Genomic DNA, 15973 nt, shown 5'->3' with positions numbered 1-15973 from the left:
AATTTGGCTATGCTACTGGTAAATTTACCTTGAACCGTTAGCCTAGTTATCATTTTGTCATCAGTGGCATCACAGAGATACTCTCCAGAATCAGATGTCTGAAGTCCTGATATCACAAGCTTTCTCTTTGTTTCTCTGCTTTCTATATGTGTGCGTGAATCCTCTTGCAGTAAACATCCATTGAAGTACCACTGGACTATAGCATTTACTCGTGATACCTCACATTCCAGGATAAGCTCATCTCCTGTCATTAAAATGTGGTGTTCTGGCTTCTCTGAATTTCCAACAATGGACACTGGAGCCTCTGAACAAAAAATAAGTAGTTATTTTTTGAATACTGTCAGAAAATAAACAAAACATTTAGGAGTACAACAGCTTGTCACTGGGGAAGTACCCTCAAAGATACAGCTTTGTGCTATATCTACAACTATTGGTAGGTAGATAAAGTACAAAAGTGTACTTTTGAGGATATTGCCCCAATGACAAGATAAAGGTACAAGTTTTGTAAATTTTCTCTGACCATACATGCATGTTTTTCATTGTGTACATGGATTTTTACCTTCTACAGTAACATTGAAGACAACCTTATCATCTTGTGCATCACAAATGTACTCCCCTGAGTCCCTTAACTCAGCACTCAGGACAATCAGAGATCTGAATGTCCCTTCCTCTTCACAGATGAAATGCTCCTTTCCCTCAACCTTCTCATTGTCTTTAAGCCAACTGACCGCCCCATTTGCTCTTGAGATCTCACATTTTAACACAATCGCATCAGATACTACAAACTTGAGTTTCGTTTCTATGTCAGCTTTCCGTAGTATTTTCAGCGGTGGATCTGGAAGGACGAGGGTAGAATTTTAGTTGGTTGCAGTGATTTAAAAAAAAAAATTGTATCTCTTTTTTTCCTGAAATGTACCTTTGATTTTCACTAGGAAATCCATTACATCATCTCTGGCATCACAGACATATTGCCCAGCATCATTAAAAGCTGCAGAGTGAATGGTTATCTGTCGACTTGTGCCGTCCTCTGTGATAGTAATGTTACTGTTCTCCTCAATCTCTTCTCCATCCTTCTTCCAGCTAACTTCAGCATTTGGTCGAGACACTTCACACTCGAGGACCACAATGTCTCCAACAAGTTTCTCTACTGCAGAGGTCATTTTCCTTGGCCGAATAAATCTAACTGGTGGCTCTGTACAAGAAAAATGAAGTCTTTATTGAGAATTTGTTGACATTTGTTTTAAATTACGAACAAATAAATATAGGGTCTTTGACACACCTGCAATGTTTACAAAGAAGGTTACTGAGTCATCAGCGGTGTCACAGACATATTCTGCAGAGTCTTTGACAGTAGGTTTTGGGATAATAAGCCTCCTATAGACACCATCAACCTCAAGAATTAGGCTGTCACTCTCCTCCACTTCAAGACCATCTCGATACCACCGTACCGTGGCGTTGGGTCTAGAGATTTCACAGCTCAGGACCATCCTCTCTGAAGTCTGTTGGCAAAGTTCCATTTGGGACTGGCTTGGAGAAACTATGCGCACCGGTGGTTCTTTGGGGGAACATGCCACAAAAGTTAACATGACATCAAAATTGACCTTATCAATGTTCTTAATGCACGTTCCTGATCTTATTGTACACAATTCATGCAATTCACCAGTGTTATTCCAAGTTTAAAAAAGTATAATCTTATCCAATTTCCTTCTTCTTGTACATGCTATGTTTAATCCTGATTTTGATACCTTTTATGTTTAGATTGAAGAATATCGAATCATCAGCTGTGTCACAGACATACTCTCCAGAGTCCTCAACACCACTGCGCAGAATTTTTAGCCGTCTGTATGGACCTTCTGTCTTTAGCTTTATGTTTTCACTCTCTTGTAGTTTCTGTCCGTCCTTGAACCATGTCACCTTTCCATTTGGTCGTGAAAGTTCACAGCTGAGGACAATTTCTTCAGGAACATTGCGGTCAAGGTGGACGTCTTCCTTGGGATATACAATCATCACTGGAGGTTCTGCAAAGCAAAACAAAGAAAATGACCTTGTAAATGTAATTTTATCAGATTTTGACTGATAGGATAGGAATATAGCCGCGTTCACTCACCTCTTACGTTAACTTTAAATATTAAGGCACTATCTCCAGCACGACAGGTATATGTTCCAGAATCGGACAGCTGAGCGGACAGGATGACCATCTTACGTAAAGTGTTTTCTGCCTCTATGAGGACATTATCACTAGATTTTAACTCTACTCCATCCTTGTACCATTGTGCGGTAGCATCTGACCTGGACACTTGACAGCAAAGGAGTAGATTGTCTTGTTCCACAATATTTCTGTGCAGATCATCTTCTGGTATCCAGGCAAATGTCACAGGAGGTGCTGCAATGAGAAGGAAGAGGTCATTAGTTTTTTGGTCATTAGCTACTTTTACTTAGTCCCACAAGTATGACATGTTAAACATGCAATTCAAGCACTGATGATGATTGCTTGGCCAGCCCTGTTGAACTCTTTCTCCACTCTATAAGCCAAATGAAATACAAAGAAAAAGAGAATGAAGAGTTAATGAAAGCTTTGTGAGAATGAAGTGCTATTAAGCACAGATAATGATGGTTACAAGGCATGCTTGCCCAGCGTAAGTGTTTTTTTTTTTATTTATTTTATAAGTAAAGAGAACCAATGTGCTGGTTAAATAGCATCTAAGGATGGCACAAATTGGTGGAAATGTTGCAAACAAACTTGTGAAGCTTCAAAAATATTCCTGCATTATGGAAATGGTTAAGGAGCCCATAAAAGCAGCAGAATGGATCTGTTGAAAGGTAGAGAAGAATGCTTTCACCCAATGGAAACTGAATTCAACTAAGTATATGTTAGTTATATAACAGAATACTTTGGATAAGGTTTATATGTCACCTTTAACATCCACAAAAAATTCACTGATATCATCAGCTGTATTACAACTGTAAAACCCAGAGTGGGATACATTTGCTGATTGGATAACCAGTGTCCTCATGGTGTGCTGTGATTTGACGTAAACCCCAGATTGAGGTAGGAGCTGTAATCCATCCTTGTACCATTGGACCAGGGCTGTAGGATCAGATATCTCACATTGGAGAATAATTGGCCAGCCTGCTTCAACTGACTTGTTCTTCTCAATCTCAGGAACAGCTGAGAACATCACTGGTGGAGCTAAGAGGATTTTTGTTCAGTCAAAATTCATACAATTAAAAAAAAAAAGCCTTTCTAAGTTAAATATCCAGATAATCGATGAAAAATAATGAAATTAATTGATGAAAAAGATTAAAAGTTGCGTATGGCTAATGAATGAGACACTTTGCTGAGTTGATCTCTCGTGTTATTATAGTTCTGAAACCTACATAACTTAATGAGCACGTCTAAATTAGGTGACATCATCTATACAATATAGTGATATTGTATAGCAATAAGTGATTTGAAAGATGTTAAAAAACCATTTACAATAATTTTTACACAGTAGTTATTGGTTGTGTCAGCAAAAGGGGTGAGGAGAGAATTTAACAAAATGGAGCTTTGATTATTTGGTTATGAATGTTTTCTTTGTTAAAATCTGATAAGGGCAAACAGCATTTAGTGGATGAAGCGTTATTTGACACATTGTTAGTGGTTTTGAGAAAAAGTATGTAGACTCAAAATCACCTGCAACATCCACCTTGAATGCTATGCGATCATCCACAGCCTCACAGCTGTACACGCCTGAGTGTTTGAGCTCAGCGGAATGGATGATCATTGTCTTCATAGTGCCCTCTGATTGGATGTCAAGTCCACTGTCTTGTTGGAGTTTGACTCCATCTTTGAGCCAGGAAACTTGGGCAGTAGGGTCTGAGATTTCACACTGAAGTATAATGGGACAGCCTGCTTCAATAAACTTGTTCCTTGCAATTTCTGGGAGTGCTGAGAACCTTACAGGATGAGCTATGAAAATTTGGAAAATGTCATTTTTTTTTTAGATTATCGACAAATGAATTTGTGAAAAAAGTACAAAGACATTTACGCAGTCTTAACCTACAGATGAGTTAGTCAACTTGCCAGTTATCAAGAAGTGAAAGAAGCAGAGTTTAAATGGATGGTAAAACATGTTACAGGAGATACATTTTTTTTTCCCACAGGAAGTGATTAGAAATTTGAAGGAAAATACATAGGACATACACAGCATTTAATAGTTAATTTGTGTGGTAGTGTTGTGAAAATCACCTTGAACGTCCACCACGAATGATACGGTATCACCTGGAACATGACAGGTGTAGTTTCCAGTATCAGACAGTTTTGCTGATTGAACAGTTAGTTTCCTCATATTTCCACCTGTTTGGAAATTTAGCCCTGGGTTTAGGGCCAGCTCTTTACCATCTTTACACCAGAGCACCTGAGCCGTAGTGTCTGAAAGCTCACATTTCAGAACGATTGGCGAGTCTACTTCTGTGGACTTGTTCTTCTCCACTTCTGAAATTGGAATGAACTTCAGTGATGGAGCTACAGTTGTTGTCAGTGGCATAGAGAAAGAACTGCATGATTTAGTGGAAAATTACTGGCTATTTTTCTTCTATTTATAAATTCATGTGCTTGAGTGATCAGTTAACATGTCAAGCTACTTTTGAGCGATAAAGGCCTAAATATTTGCCTTTTGAATAACCACTATACATGGTTAAATGAAGGAGATTGCTTGACTTGATTTACACACATCGCATGAGGTGTCTTCGTGATAGAAAGCATCAAATCACCTTTGATTTCCACATGGAATGTGATGAGGTCATTATTTGTCTGGCAGCTGTATGTCCCGCTATGACATAATTCAGCAGTTTGCACAGAGAGTGTTCTCATCGCTTCCTCATTCACAGTGACAATACCATCTTGAGGAAGCACCTCATTCCCATCTTTGTACCACCAGACTTGCGCATCAGGGTCTGAGACTTCGCATTGCAGTTTAAAGGGTCTTCCTGACTCAATGCATTTGGTCCGTTGAGCCTCTGGGACACTGGAGAACGTCACTGGAAGAGCTACAGACAATTTTGTACAGACACATTTACTTTTATATTGTTTGTTTTCTTTTTATAAAACATATATTTTACGTTACTTTTATAGTTTTTCTCAACTTGATTCTCAAGAATGAGACAAAATATTGACAATCATTCAGCGTTTTATGAAAGAGTCTGTTTGACTTTAAGAATTTGCTGACTATTAACTGTAATGATCAATAAAATGAAAATACAAAGCAGACATTCTCAAACATCAAAATATAAGATGAAAGATTAGTAGCGCAAGAGTGATGGACAACATATATTTAACAACAAAGACAAAACATGGGAAACAAACATTAAAGACAAACAAATTTAGTTTTTTTTACTAATGTATCAGACCTTTGCCTTTGTACATTTGTTAGTGATTCGACTTTCCTCGGTATACCATATATTTAGTAGAATTTATTAGTAGTAGTAATATATCAAAAGGATCATTTCTAAATAGATATCCGAAGAAGACAATTAGCGTAAAAGTTTCTTTAAACACTTTCAACATTGGGATTACTAATTGTTTTACTTCAATCTTGAATAAAAAGTAATATCTTTAATGAAATCTTCATTAGCGGTGTAAGATCCTACAACAACCTATTAGTCTTGCATTTATTTGAACAATAGATTCTAGAAATTTAGTGACAGTTGCATGATTGAAGTGGTTAGTTTGGTAATCGGATGGATTGAGCTGGCGAAGATGACTGATGAATCACCTGGTAGGTCCACTGCAAACTGCACGGTGACATCATCTGTCTCACAAACATGTTCCCCAGGGTGAGACGGCTCGGATGTTTTGACAACAAGAGCTCTGAAAGTCTCCTCAGATTGTGTGATAACGTCACATTGTTGGAGATCCTCACCTTCCTTGTACCAGCACACCTCTGCCATTGTGCTTGATACCTCAGGTTGTGGAAAATTAGCCATGACTGTATCATCATTTGACTCGTTCCTTTTAGTCTCATGGATACTTGAAGTTTGCAAAGATGTAGCTAAGGGGTTTAATTTAATATGTTTTAATGGAAGCAGACAATTTGACCTAAGCAGGTAATATTTAAAAAAAATGTTTTTATTTTATTTTAGTTATATATTTTTAAAATAAAGCTTGAATGACTGAAACTGATTATGTAGCTGTGTGTATTTAAACTAGTTTAAAATCACCTTGGACATCCACCTTAAATATTATGTCATCCTTTGATTGACCCAAGTCAGTGGATGGAGCATTCAGTCTTCGTACATCTTCCTCCATTTCAAGAATTCGTCCATTTTCATTTTCAGAGTAAAATTGTATTTTGTCCTTGTTCCAATGAACTGGAGAATCACCTTCAATGGGTCGGACAACTTCAGTTTCAAATGGTTGTGTAAATAATTCTTCTTCATGACCAGGTTCGGAGGGGACAAAGAAATGTGAGTATCGTATAGTGAGTTATCTATCAAGAGTGTGAATCAATTTGGGTACAGAACATTTAAGCAAAAAGCCAGACGAAGTTAGTTGCTTTTGTTCATTAAGGCTGAGTTAAACATAGCTTTAAATCACCTTTTAGTTCCTCTTGATAAGCAAATTCATCCTTGGTAACAGTCTCATGTGCTTCTTGCAGACATATATTTGATGGCTGGATGAGCTCTTGCTGTGTTGTCGGTTCATTAAACATCACCGTTGCTTCATCTTGTTGGCAGGATATAGTTTTTTCTTGAGTTGTGTGGTCAGAGCTCTCAGTTAGCAGTACGCTGGAACAGTCTGCATCAATAGGCAAGTGCTCATCCATTCCACAAATTGGTGTGGAATTTGTCCTCGAGGCTAGGGATATTTCAAGTTATATGAAAAGAGACATGTATTAAAATTGTGACACATTACATTGCATATTTTAAGTCAACTAAGCTAAACTACACTTATGTAGCCTTACAATCGATAATCTTACTATACGTTTGTAGTGATTTTTCATGTCAAAATGTTTTTCTATTTCTGCTAGAAGTTAAATTCAAGATGATACAATAGCATTTTTTTAATGAGATGATCTTTGTTAGATAAATACTTGGTGATATAGTTTTACTGGTGAATAATAATAAAATGCAGCTAAATTATTGAACAGGGCAGTTTTTGTTTCTAAATTCAGTAAATGGATCAAAATAGACGAATGACGTTAAATGGCTGTTAGGTGGTAAATGTCAATGGCTTATATTTTGCTCTCATCATTATTTGCAGAATGATGGAGCTAACTATTTAAATCACCTTCAACATCCACCTTAAAAGCTAAGACATCTTGATCCAAGTCACTCTCTTGTATTGGGATGCGATTTGAGCCCTCATCTTCAGAAATTGAAGTACTCTTCATTGGTTGCAACTGTGGTTGGAGCTGTTTTAGCTGAGGTTGCAGTTGTGGTTGTATCCGGGGTTGTAGCATTGGTTGTAGCTGTGGATGTAGCATTGGTTGTAGCTGTGGATGTAGCATTGGTTGTAACTGTGGATGTAGCTTTGGTTGTAGCATTGGTTCTGGCTGCGGTTCCTCTCCGGTCAGTCTAAAGGTTGTTGGAATGGACATTTGGGTCCCTTCTCCAGACATTTCCCCTGTGAGTTTGTTGTTCTCTTTTTCAGATCTGATCTCAGCCTCAGTTCCCGATCTTCTCAGGAACTCTTCTATAGTTGAGTGGTTTACACAAAGAAAAGTTGAAGTACTTTTCTGTCTTCGTAATCAGAAAAGCTTATAAAGACGTAGTTTTATTGATTGGTTAATTTTAAAGATTATTTCAAGATTGAAAAAAAAAATGTAAGAGAGATGACCATATCACAGAGCGGTCTAAAAACAAGTCAAATATTGGTTAAAACACATATTAAAAACAAAACATGATTACGCAAGAAGTCAGATCACCACCTTTCATTCACTCAACCATTCATTCTGTTTTCCAGTTCTCTATAATTCAGTCAGCACAATACTGATGATGATTCTGAATGGCACATGAATAAGATGACTCAAGCAAATGTAGACAGAGTACAGTATAGGTTTAAATGAGATGAGCTTCAATGAAGAATGAAGATATGTAAGTCTATAGAATGAGTGTTAGTTTGGAAGAAGGGTTTGCAGACCAACTGGATGTTGGATAAAGACAGGACAGCATGGATTAGTTTTGGGAGCAATTTTGGGTAGGTAACCAAGATGCAGGGGACCAGAATCTTCAGGAAGAGCCATTGGATAGTAAAAACCACCCTTGTTAGTGGCACAGAGGTGCTGGGTTAAATGCTTGGGTTGAGGTAGCATTATATCACCTTTTATATCCACAGTGCACTGGACAGAGTCATCATAGGTCTCACCACTGAACACCTCATAGTGAGACAGTTCTGCTGTTAGGAAAGCCACAAAGAAAACAATAACTGACTTGCTTCAGTCATGTCAATGTTCCTAATTTAGAATGGCGTACAAGTAAGTGGCAAACCACCTTGGTCCATTTCAAACTGGATGGGATCATCTGGTGTCTTTGGGCTGTTTACTTCAAAAAGAGATGTATCAGGTGAGTGGATGATTAAAGTTCCTCTAGATGCATCTGAATGAATTTCAGGATCAGATTCAGCTTCAAATTCAGATTTAGATTCAAGTTCCAAGTCAGGTTTAAATTCAGCTGCAGGTTCAGAATGAGGAAGTATGACCTCCTCATCTTTGGTCTGGCTGACATAAGGAGTGGGATCTGAGATCTCATAATGCAGTGCAGCAGGTTCCATTTCTTCATTGCATTTGGTCATCTCAACTTCAGGATCAGCCAAAAATCTTGGTGGTGGCACTACAGATGACCATTGATAGAGGAAAGCTTTATTAAATGTGACTATTGTTCAAAACGCAGAAAGACAGAACCAACTATGGCCACTGAAACCAAGGGCATGTACAAGTAACAGTCAGAATTCATTACAAGAGAATAAAAAAGCTACGAAGAGCACACAATTGTTAGTTGTCACACGAAAACATTAAGAAGATTAGAAGCAAATATTTGAAAATCACCTTTGTCTTGTACATTAAATTGGATGACATCGCCCGTTCTCACACAGTCGTACCATCCAGAGTTAGAGGGCTGTGCTGTCTTGACAGCCAACGATCTCCTGGTACACTCCAATTTGATATGAGGCTGACTTTTTGAGACGAGCTCTACACCATCCTTGTAACAACACACCTTGGCATTTGGATCTGAGATCTCACCTTGCATATCAGTGGAGTAGTCTGCTTCAACCAGCTGGTTCTTCACAGTGTCTGATAATGCTGAGAACATCACCGGTGGGTCTAAAGGTGATCCGTTGCATTATTAAAAAATATACAGAATTAATATCCGTTATTAAAAGGTTATCTAGACTGCATAATCTGTGATTTCTCAGACCATCTGCCAAGTAGCAAGTTAAATAAAGTAATGCAAAACATGTAACATCTGTATCAAATCACTGCCCATAAGTTGGATGCATGGTGAGAGGCATGTCCAAATCAGCGAAGCTAAGAGACGCAGACAACAAAAAAGCTTGAATTTTTAGTGTGCATCTAGTTTTGCAAGTGTGTTACCGAATGTACAAGTTTCTCAAAAAGTCACAAATCACCTTTGATATCCACAGTGAACTGGACAGAGTCATCAGATGTTTCACAGCGGTACAATCCAGAATGACTAGGCTCAGCTGGATTGACTACTAGTGTTCTTGCATCTCCCTCTGACTGAATATCCAAACCAGTCTCTGGCTGAAGCTGTGTATTGTTGTGGAACCAGCAGACATGGACTGTAGGATCCGAGACCTTACAGTGGAGTTCAAAGTGGCCACCAGCTTCAGTGCAAATATTCTTCTCAGCTTCCGGAACAGCTGAGAATCTCACTGGTTCAGCTACAGATGATGGTTCATATCAGAATCATCAAGAATTACAAGAAACTACCCAGTTTAAAGGACCTATTGCTTTAAGATAACATGTAACAACTGAGTATACAAGAACATCATGACTGAAAAGATCATCCAAAATTGCAAAACTAAAGCAGAAAAAAAGGAGACAGAGGTAATGTACAACATACAATCTTTGAAACATTTCGAAAGAACACAGAAAGTAGTGATTGTTAGTTGCATAATTGCAAGAAGACATAGAGTTAATTTGTAAGTCAGGAATAAAGATGGCAAATCACCTCTTATCTCCACTTGAAACTTGATGACATCATCCTTTGTTGTGCAGCTGTACACACCGGCATGAGAAGGGTGTGCTGACTGAATACTGAGTGTTCTCATGCAGTCATCTGATTTGATGTCTACTCCAGATTCTACAAGGAGCTGATCCCCATCTTTGTACCACTGGACCTGTGCAGTAGAGTCTGAAATCTCGCACTGCAGAATAATGGGGCAGCCTGCTTCAACGCACTTTCTCCGCTTAACCTCTGGGACAGCTGAGAACCTCACAGGTGGGGCTATGGATATTTTAGAGTGTTTTAAGTCCCACTTTATGATTTTAATAGTCATTTTTAACATTTTAAAAAAACATTGCCATTGTCTTGCCATTTGTTAGTTGTCTGGCAAAATAGAAATGTAACTTAATTCAGTTGTAAAAATATAATTCACCTTTAACATCCACATTGAAGTGGACAGCATCACCCCTTGTCTTGCAGCTATACATCCCTGAGTGGTAAAATTCAGCTGATTGGACAAACAGTTCCCTCTTTGTGCCCTTGGAATTGAAGTCTAGTCCACTTTGTGGCAGAAGTTTCGCACCATCTTTGTACCAGGAGACCTGTGCGAGTGGATCTGAGAGCTCACATTGCAGTGCTATTGTTGAGCCTGCTTCAATGGATTTGTTCCTCTCAGCCTCCGGAAGAACTGAGAACCTCACTGGTGGAGCTATATGTGTTTTCATTCAGCAGTATTTAGTAAACTTTAGAGACTTGCAAGTGCAAGATTCTTTCATTGGACAAATTCATTTGATTTTGAAAGGAGAAATAAGAACAAAAATGACTCACCCTCAACCTCCACATTAAACCTGATAACGTCATCAATAGCGTCGCAGCTGTACACTCCTGAGTGGGAAAAATCCGCTGATTGGATGACAATCCTCCTCATTGTTCCTTCTGATTGGATATGCAGACCTTCCATTGAGTTAAGTTCAACGCCATTCTTATACCAACGAACTGGAGCCTCAGGGTCTGACAGCTCACAGTAGAGTACTATAGGGTTGCCAACCTCCACAAATTTGTTCCGATCCATTTCAGAAAGTGGAGTGAATTTCACCAGTGGAGCTGATTGAGAGGAATATATACAACACAGCACTGGTTAATATCCTCATAAATATATCTCAATGCAAGGAAATCAAAGTTAAGTGTTCACCTTGTATATACAAAGCAGCAGAATCTCGAATTCCGTACGCAATGAAGGTGATCTCTGCTCCATTGTCTGTGTCTCGTACACCGCGGATGCGTAGGGACTGGTGTGTACGTGAACGCCTTATTGAGAAGCGGTCATCGTCTTGAAGCTGATTTCCATTTAGAAACCAAGTGCCTATTACTGAGGCAGAGAGCTCAATGGTAAAACAGGCATCCTGGCCCTCTGGTACTAAAGCATCTTGTAGAGGTGCTTGGATTCTGGCAACTGGAACTAGAAAGAATGAGCTTTGTTAGTGTTTTTGGTCCATGTATGCAATGGACAGCCTTGTAAAGGAGCTTACCAAGGTGAACTGCTCGAGGGAACTCTACATTCCCACTCCTTCCATATTTGTTGACACTGCAAATCCGAAATCTGTAGTCTGCCTCGCATGGAACACTGTCGCCAAGAATCTCCACTGAGGTTGCAGAGTCTGTAGTCAAACATTGCAGCCACTCTTGTGAGCCAACCTCTTGTCTCTCAATTATGTACCCTGAAGGTGGATTCTTTCGAGAGTCTTGTGCTGGAAACCAGGAAAGAAGAGCTGCATTTGCTCGTTCTGTGTTTATCTGTACCCCATTTGGACAGCTTGGTGGACAGTGCCTTGCCGCTGAAATTAGCACAAGAGAAGTTGTTAAAAATAATAGATTTGGGCATTCTGGAATACAAGTGTTTACATATTAATAATTCCAAAGAAAAGTTGTCATACCTTTCACCCGTAGCTGAGATGAAGTTTTTGATCTACCCACATAGAACATGACCAAACCAGAGTCTTGTGGTGTGGTGTTTACAAAGACCAAAATGTGTGTCCTTCCAAAAGATTTGAGAATGGTCTGATGGGTCTCCCTTAGCTCTGTTCCATCTTTGTACCAATGAATGTCCATTTCCTCCTCCTCCACCTCCACACAGAACGCTGCATTTTCCCCCTCCAGGACATCAACTTTTCGTGGCAGCTTTCTTACTATAGTGCCTTCAAGAGAGCCACTTAAGTTATACAACTGCAAATGCTACTCAGATGAATTTGTTTTCCCAGATAGATGATGGCAAATATAAATAACTTTTTTGTTTTACCTTTGACTGCTACCTCTGCAATGCTTCTACCCCCATCAGCCATCTCGCATAGATAAATCCCATCGTCATCAACTCCAATATCACGAATTGTCAGTCGACGCTTTGTCCCCCACTCTTCCATCCCATATTTGGCTCCAGGCTGTAGTCGTCTGTCTTCTAAGTACCATGTGATTGGAACAGAGTCCTCAGGAACTTCACACTCAAGAACAGCCAAGTCTCTCTCCCATACTTGCAAGTCGTTGAGTGGCTGCTTAAATCGAACAGGTGGCTCTGTCACAAGAAGGAAGGACCCAAAAAGGAGTTTTAAAAGTTTTCTTTATGTCAGTAATGGATAGATCTGCATTCCCTCAGAGATATATTGATTGCACACGTTACCTCACCCAACTGACAATAACCAGCACATGTAGTGTTTTGGATACTGATGTGCTAGTGTCCCAGGCATGCTTTTTAACAAACTTAGCCTGCAAGACTTCTTTAATGGAACAGCTTCACCATACAAACCATGGTCAACTGCATGTTCACCTTTTATAACAACACCAGTATACTCTAGCCTCAATCAGCATGGATATTCATGCATGTGTAACCCCTGTTACACATGGAAATTCAAAGTAATCTAGTTGATACAGCTTTTCTTTGTCCAGTAGTGGCTTTGAGGTAATCTGTAATCAGTAATGATATTACTTTTGTATTATTATACTATTATATATTGGAAAGTACTGTTTGTACTGTATTTTTACATTTTTAATTTTTAAATATCTAAAGAATTGTTGAAACACAAATTTATTTGATAATCAACTAAAGATATTTAGACTAGTTTTCAGAGAATTTAAAGGAGTAGTTCACTTTTCAAAAAATAATTTGCTGATAATTTACTCACCCCCATGTCATCCAAGATGTCCAAGATGTAAAATCTTAAGACTTTTATTCTCCATATAATGCAATTCACTGGTAACCAAACGGTTCAAGGTCCAAAAGACACTTTCAGTACAAACTGCAAACTTTTCAAAGGGCTTTAAACGATTCCAGACGATGAATAAGCGTCTTGTCAAGTGAAACGATCGCTCATAAAAAAAAAAAGTTTAAGTTTTATTAGCTCAAATGCTTGCCTTGCTCTGTACTGCGATGCACGTTCGTGACTCTACTGTTCGAACTTGTTCATCAAAATGAACGAATCTTTTTCCGAGTCAATTTGTTCGTTTTGTTCGTTGAACGAACCAAATGACTCGGAAAAAGATTCATTTGAGCAAGGCGAGCATTTGAGCTTATAAAGCTTAAAGGGGGGGGGGGGGTTGATTGCAATTTCACTTTTTTCATTTTAAATAGTGTGTAATGTTGCTGTTGGTGGATGAACAGTATCTGCAAAGTTGCAGCGCTGAAAGTTCAATGTAAGCAGAGATATCGTCTTTTAAAAATCGTCTGCGCATTTTACGATCGAGAGACAGCTCCCAGAATCTCCACGAATTCAATGCCGGATTTAACAAGAAACTGTTACTAAAACATGAAGCAATTCCAACTTTAAAACCAGAGGCAGCAGTTGTTGGGTCACAACCTATAAGTAGGCTAAGACTTCATCATTTTAATGTATTTGCATGTATATTTTCAGACGTAGCCTTGTGTTTTATTTTTTTTCAAATGCCAGCACTGGCTTTATAGCCACTAGGCTACTAGTTATGCTATTTTCTGTCTACGACAAACGCGTACAAACAATATGGACCTGAATTTTTTATAAGTACCAATGTTGTAAATGTATTTTCATGTATATATAATTTATGGCGTTATTATCGATTTGATCAAGAACGTAAACCAATGCCAACGCTGGTTGTTTATATAGTAGCCAGTCAGTTCAATGCTATTGTGTAAAACAAACATGCATAAAGTTAAAATATATAGGCAAATTACCATTCAGAATTACCATTCGTTTTGTAAGAGCCGGCCCGTGTGTGGTGAGGTTCTGCTGGTCTCTCTTCATCGCTGCTTTCTGGGTCTGACTGATTCTGGCTCATTCTGATACTGCAGTTCGACGCCATTATTTACATCTGGACAGGAGCTCATGCATGTTTTGCCCGTAAAGGTAATGGGCGTTAACCTTCCGGACAACGTGAGCTACAGTTTAGCTAATCACAACACACCGGCCCAAACTAACCAATCTGAGCCCATTGCCTGTTTCTGAGGGAGTGGTTTTATAGACTCAGGAAGTCAACCAGTCATTCAGAGGACAGAGGAGAAAGTGGCTGACAATAAAGGTGAAATTTATGAAAAATAAGGAAAAAAGAAAAAACACGAATGCATGTTATATTGCACCCCATAAACACAATCATGCAAAGAAAAAAAGCAGTAAACCCCCCCTTTAAACTTTGTTATTTGTTTATTAAATGAGCAATCGTTTCTCTTGATAAGAGACTTATTCATCGCCTGGAATCGTTTAAAGCCCTTTGAATAGTTTGCAGTTTGTACTGAAAGTGTCTTTTGGACCTTGAACCATTTGATTCCCACTCAAGTGCATTAAATGGAGAAAAATGCTGGAATGTTTTCATCATAAACCTTAATTTCTTTTCGACTCAAGAAAAAATGACATGGACATTTTTTTGGGGGGGGGGGGGGGGGGGGGGGGGGCGTGTAAATTATCAGCAAAAGTTTTTTCAAAAGTGAACTACTCCTTTAATAGGAGGGTATTTTGTGGTGTTCAATGATTTTAAGTATAAACAAGTTTAAAAACAATCTGCCAGTGCAGTAAGGCTAACATTCAAGAAAACAATTATGAAAACTTTAGATTTATAAAAGTCTTAAGATTTTAGCAGTATTGCTTCTCAAATATTCTTAAAAAATTATTTTTAAGCTTTTATTCTGGAAAATTTGCAAAAAAAAAAAAAAAAGACAAAATAAAATCCCATCACGTTATTTTTTTTTGGTGGTGTACCTTGCTTTTTTTAGGTTATGTCTTGACACCACATCCTTGACATTATTGATGTATTTTTTTTTGTCTGGTTCGTGCTTGCTTTAGTAGTCATACCTTCAATTTAGCCTTGCTGACTCAGAAACCCTTTTGAGCTTTATGGTGTTGTCTTGCTCTGATACAATATAGTCATGCAAAGCAGTCAGTTTTGACTGTTTAATGGTCCATGTGAGAAATATGATCTTGCCTCAAGAGATTTCTATCACATGTGTGGGCCTCAGGCCTTTCAAAGCTTAAGTGATTTTGCAGATATAGGACTGGATGGGCTCTATTTCATGTTAATGAGTTTGGCCTGGTCAGGTAATTTTAAAGCTCCCTTGATGCATTTCCTATAACTGAATCATCATAAAAGTTACTGTTGTGTTGATTAGGGAACCAAATGCTTGACACAACAGCTGGCAACTGGTTTATTAATTGTACAGGCCATACAAACTGTTGCCAAACTAATATATACTGTATAATGTTATTGATCAGGCGGTAAAACCTAGCCTGGGAAAACCCAGACAGCTTCCAGCAAATTTCGATTTGCTCTAAAAGTTAGTCTGGCGAAGAGCTAA

At 38.5% G+C, this 15973-nt stretch overlaps 1 protein-coding gene across 1 annotated transcript in view; it reads right to left on the bottom strand.

Annotated features, from left to right (window-relative positions):
• The window catches only part of obsl1b (obscurin like cytoskeletal adaptor 1b), a 42169-nt gene that overhangs the window by 24177 nt on the left and 2019 nt on the right, over positions 1 to 15973 (bottom strand). Inside the window, exons 2-26 of the mRNA XM_089133628.1 lie at positions 12464 to 12733; positions 12102 to 12362; positions 11697 to 12002; positions 11360 to 11626; positions 10996 to 11271; positions 10601 to 10876; positions 10174 to 10449; positions 9608 to 9883; positions 9027 to 9302; positions 8473 to 8811; positions 8303 to 8377; positions 7271 to 7675; positions 6579 to 6838; positions 6202 to 6430; positions 5757 to 6032; positions 4756 to 5031; positions 4232 to 4477; positions 3677 to 3952; positions 2915 to 3190; positions 2108 to 2383; positions 1746 to 2018; positions 1280 to 1555; positions 917 to 1192; positions 560 to 835; positions 29 to 304 (exon numbers count right to left, since the gene is read on the bottom strand). Of these exons, the coding sequence (XP_088989754.1) occupies positions 29 to 304; positions 560 to 835; positions 917 to 1192; positions 1280 to 1555; positions 1746 to 2018; positions 2108 to 2383; positions 2915 to 3190; positions 3677 to 3952; positions 4232 to 4477; positions 4756 to 5031; positions 5757 to 6032; positions 6202 to 6430; positions 6579 to 6838; positions 7271 to 7675; positions 8303 to 8377; positions 8473 to 8811; positions 9027 to 9302; positions 9608 to 9883; positions 10174 to 10449; positions 10601 to 10876; positions 10996 to 11271; positions 11360 to 11626; positions 11697 to 12002; positions 12102 to 12362; positions 12464 to 12733 (6795 nt within the window). The remainder of the gene's footprint in view (positions 1 to 28; positions 305 to 559; positions 836 to 916; positions 1193 to 1279; positions 1556 to 1745; positions 2019 to 2107; positions 2384 to 2914; positions 3191 to 3676; positions 3953 to 4231; positions 4478 to 4755; positions 5032 to 5756; positions 6033 to 6201; positions 6431 to 6578; positions 6839 to 7270; positions 7676 to 8302; positions 8378 to 8472; positions 8812 to 9026; positions 9303 to 9607; positions 9884 to 10173; positions 10450 to 10600; positions 10877 to 10995; positions 11272 to 11359; positions 11627 to 11696; positions 12003 to 12101; positions 12363 to 12463; positions 12734 to 15973) is intronic.

This window comes from Pimephales promelas, chromosome 7 (genome assembly GCF_988280905.1).
Source record: "Pimephales promelas chromosome 7, fPimPro1.hap1.1, whole genome shotgun sequence".
NCBI lineage: Eukaryota > Metazoa > Chordata > Actinopteri > Cypriniformes > Leuciscidae > Pimephales > Pimephales promelas.
Note: the sequence above shows the minus strand (reverse complement) of the source record. Positions and strands in the feature narration are given on the sequence as shown.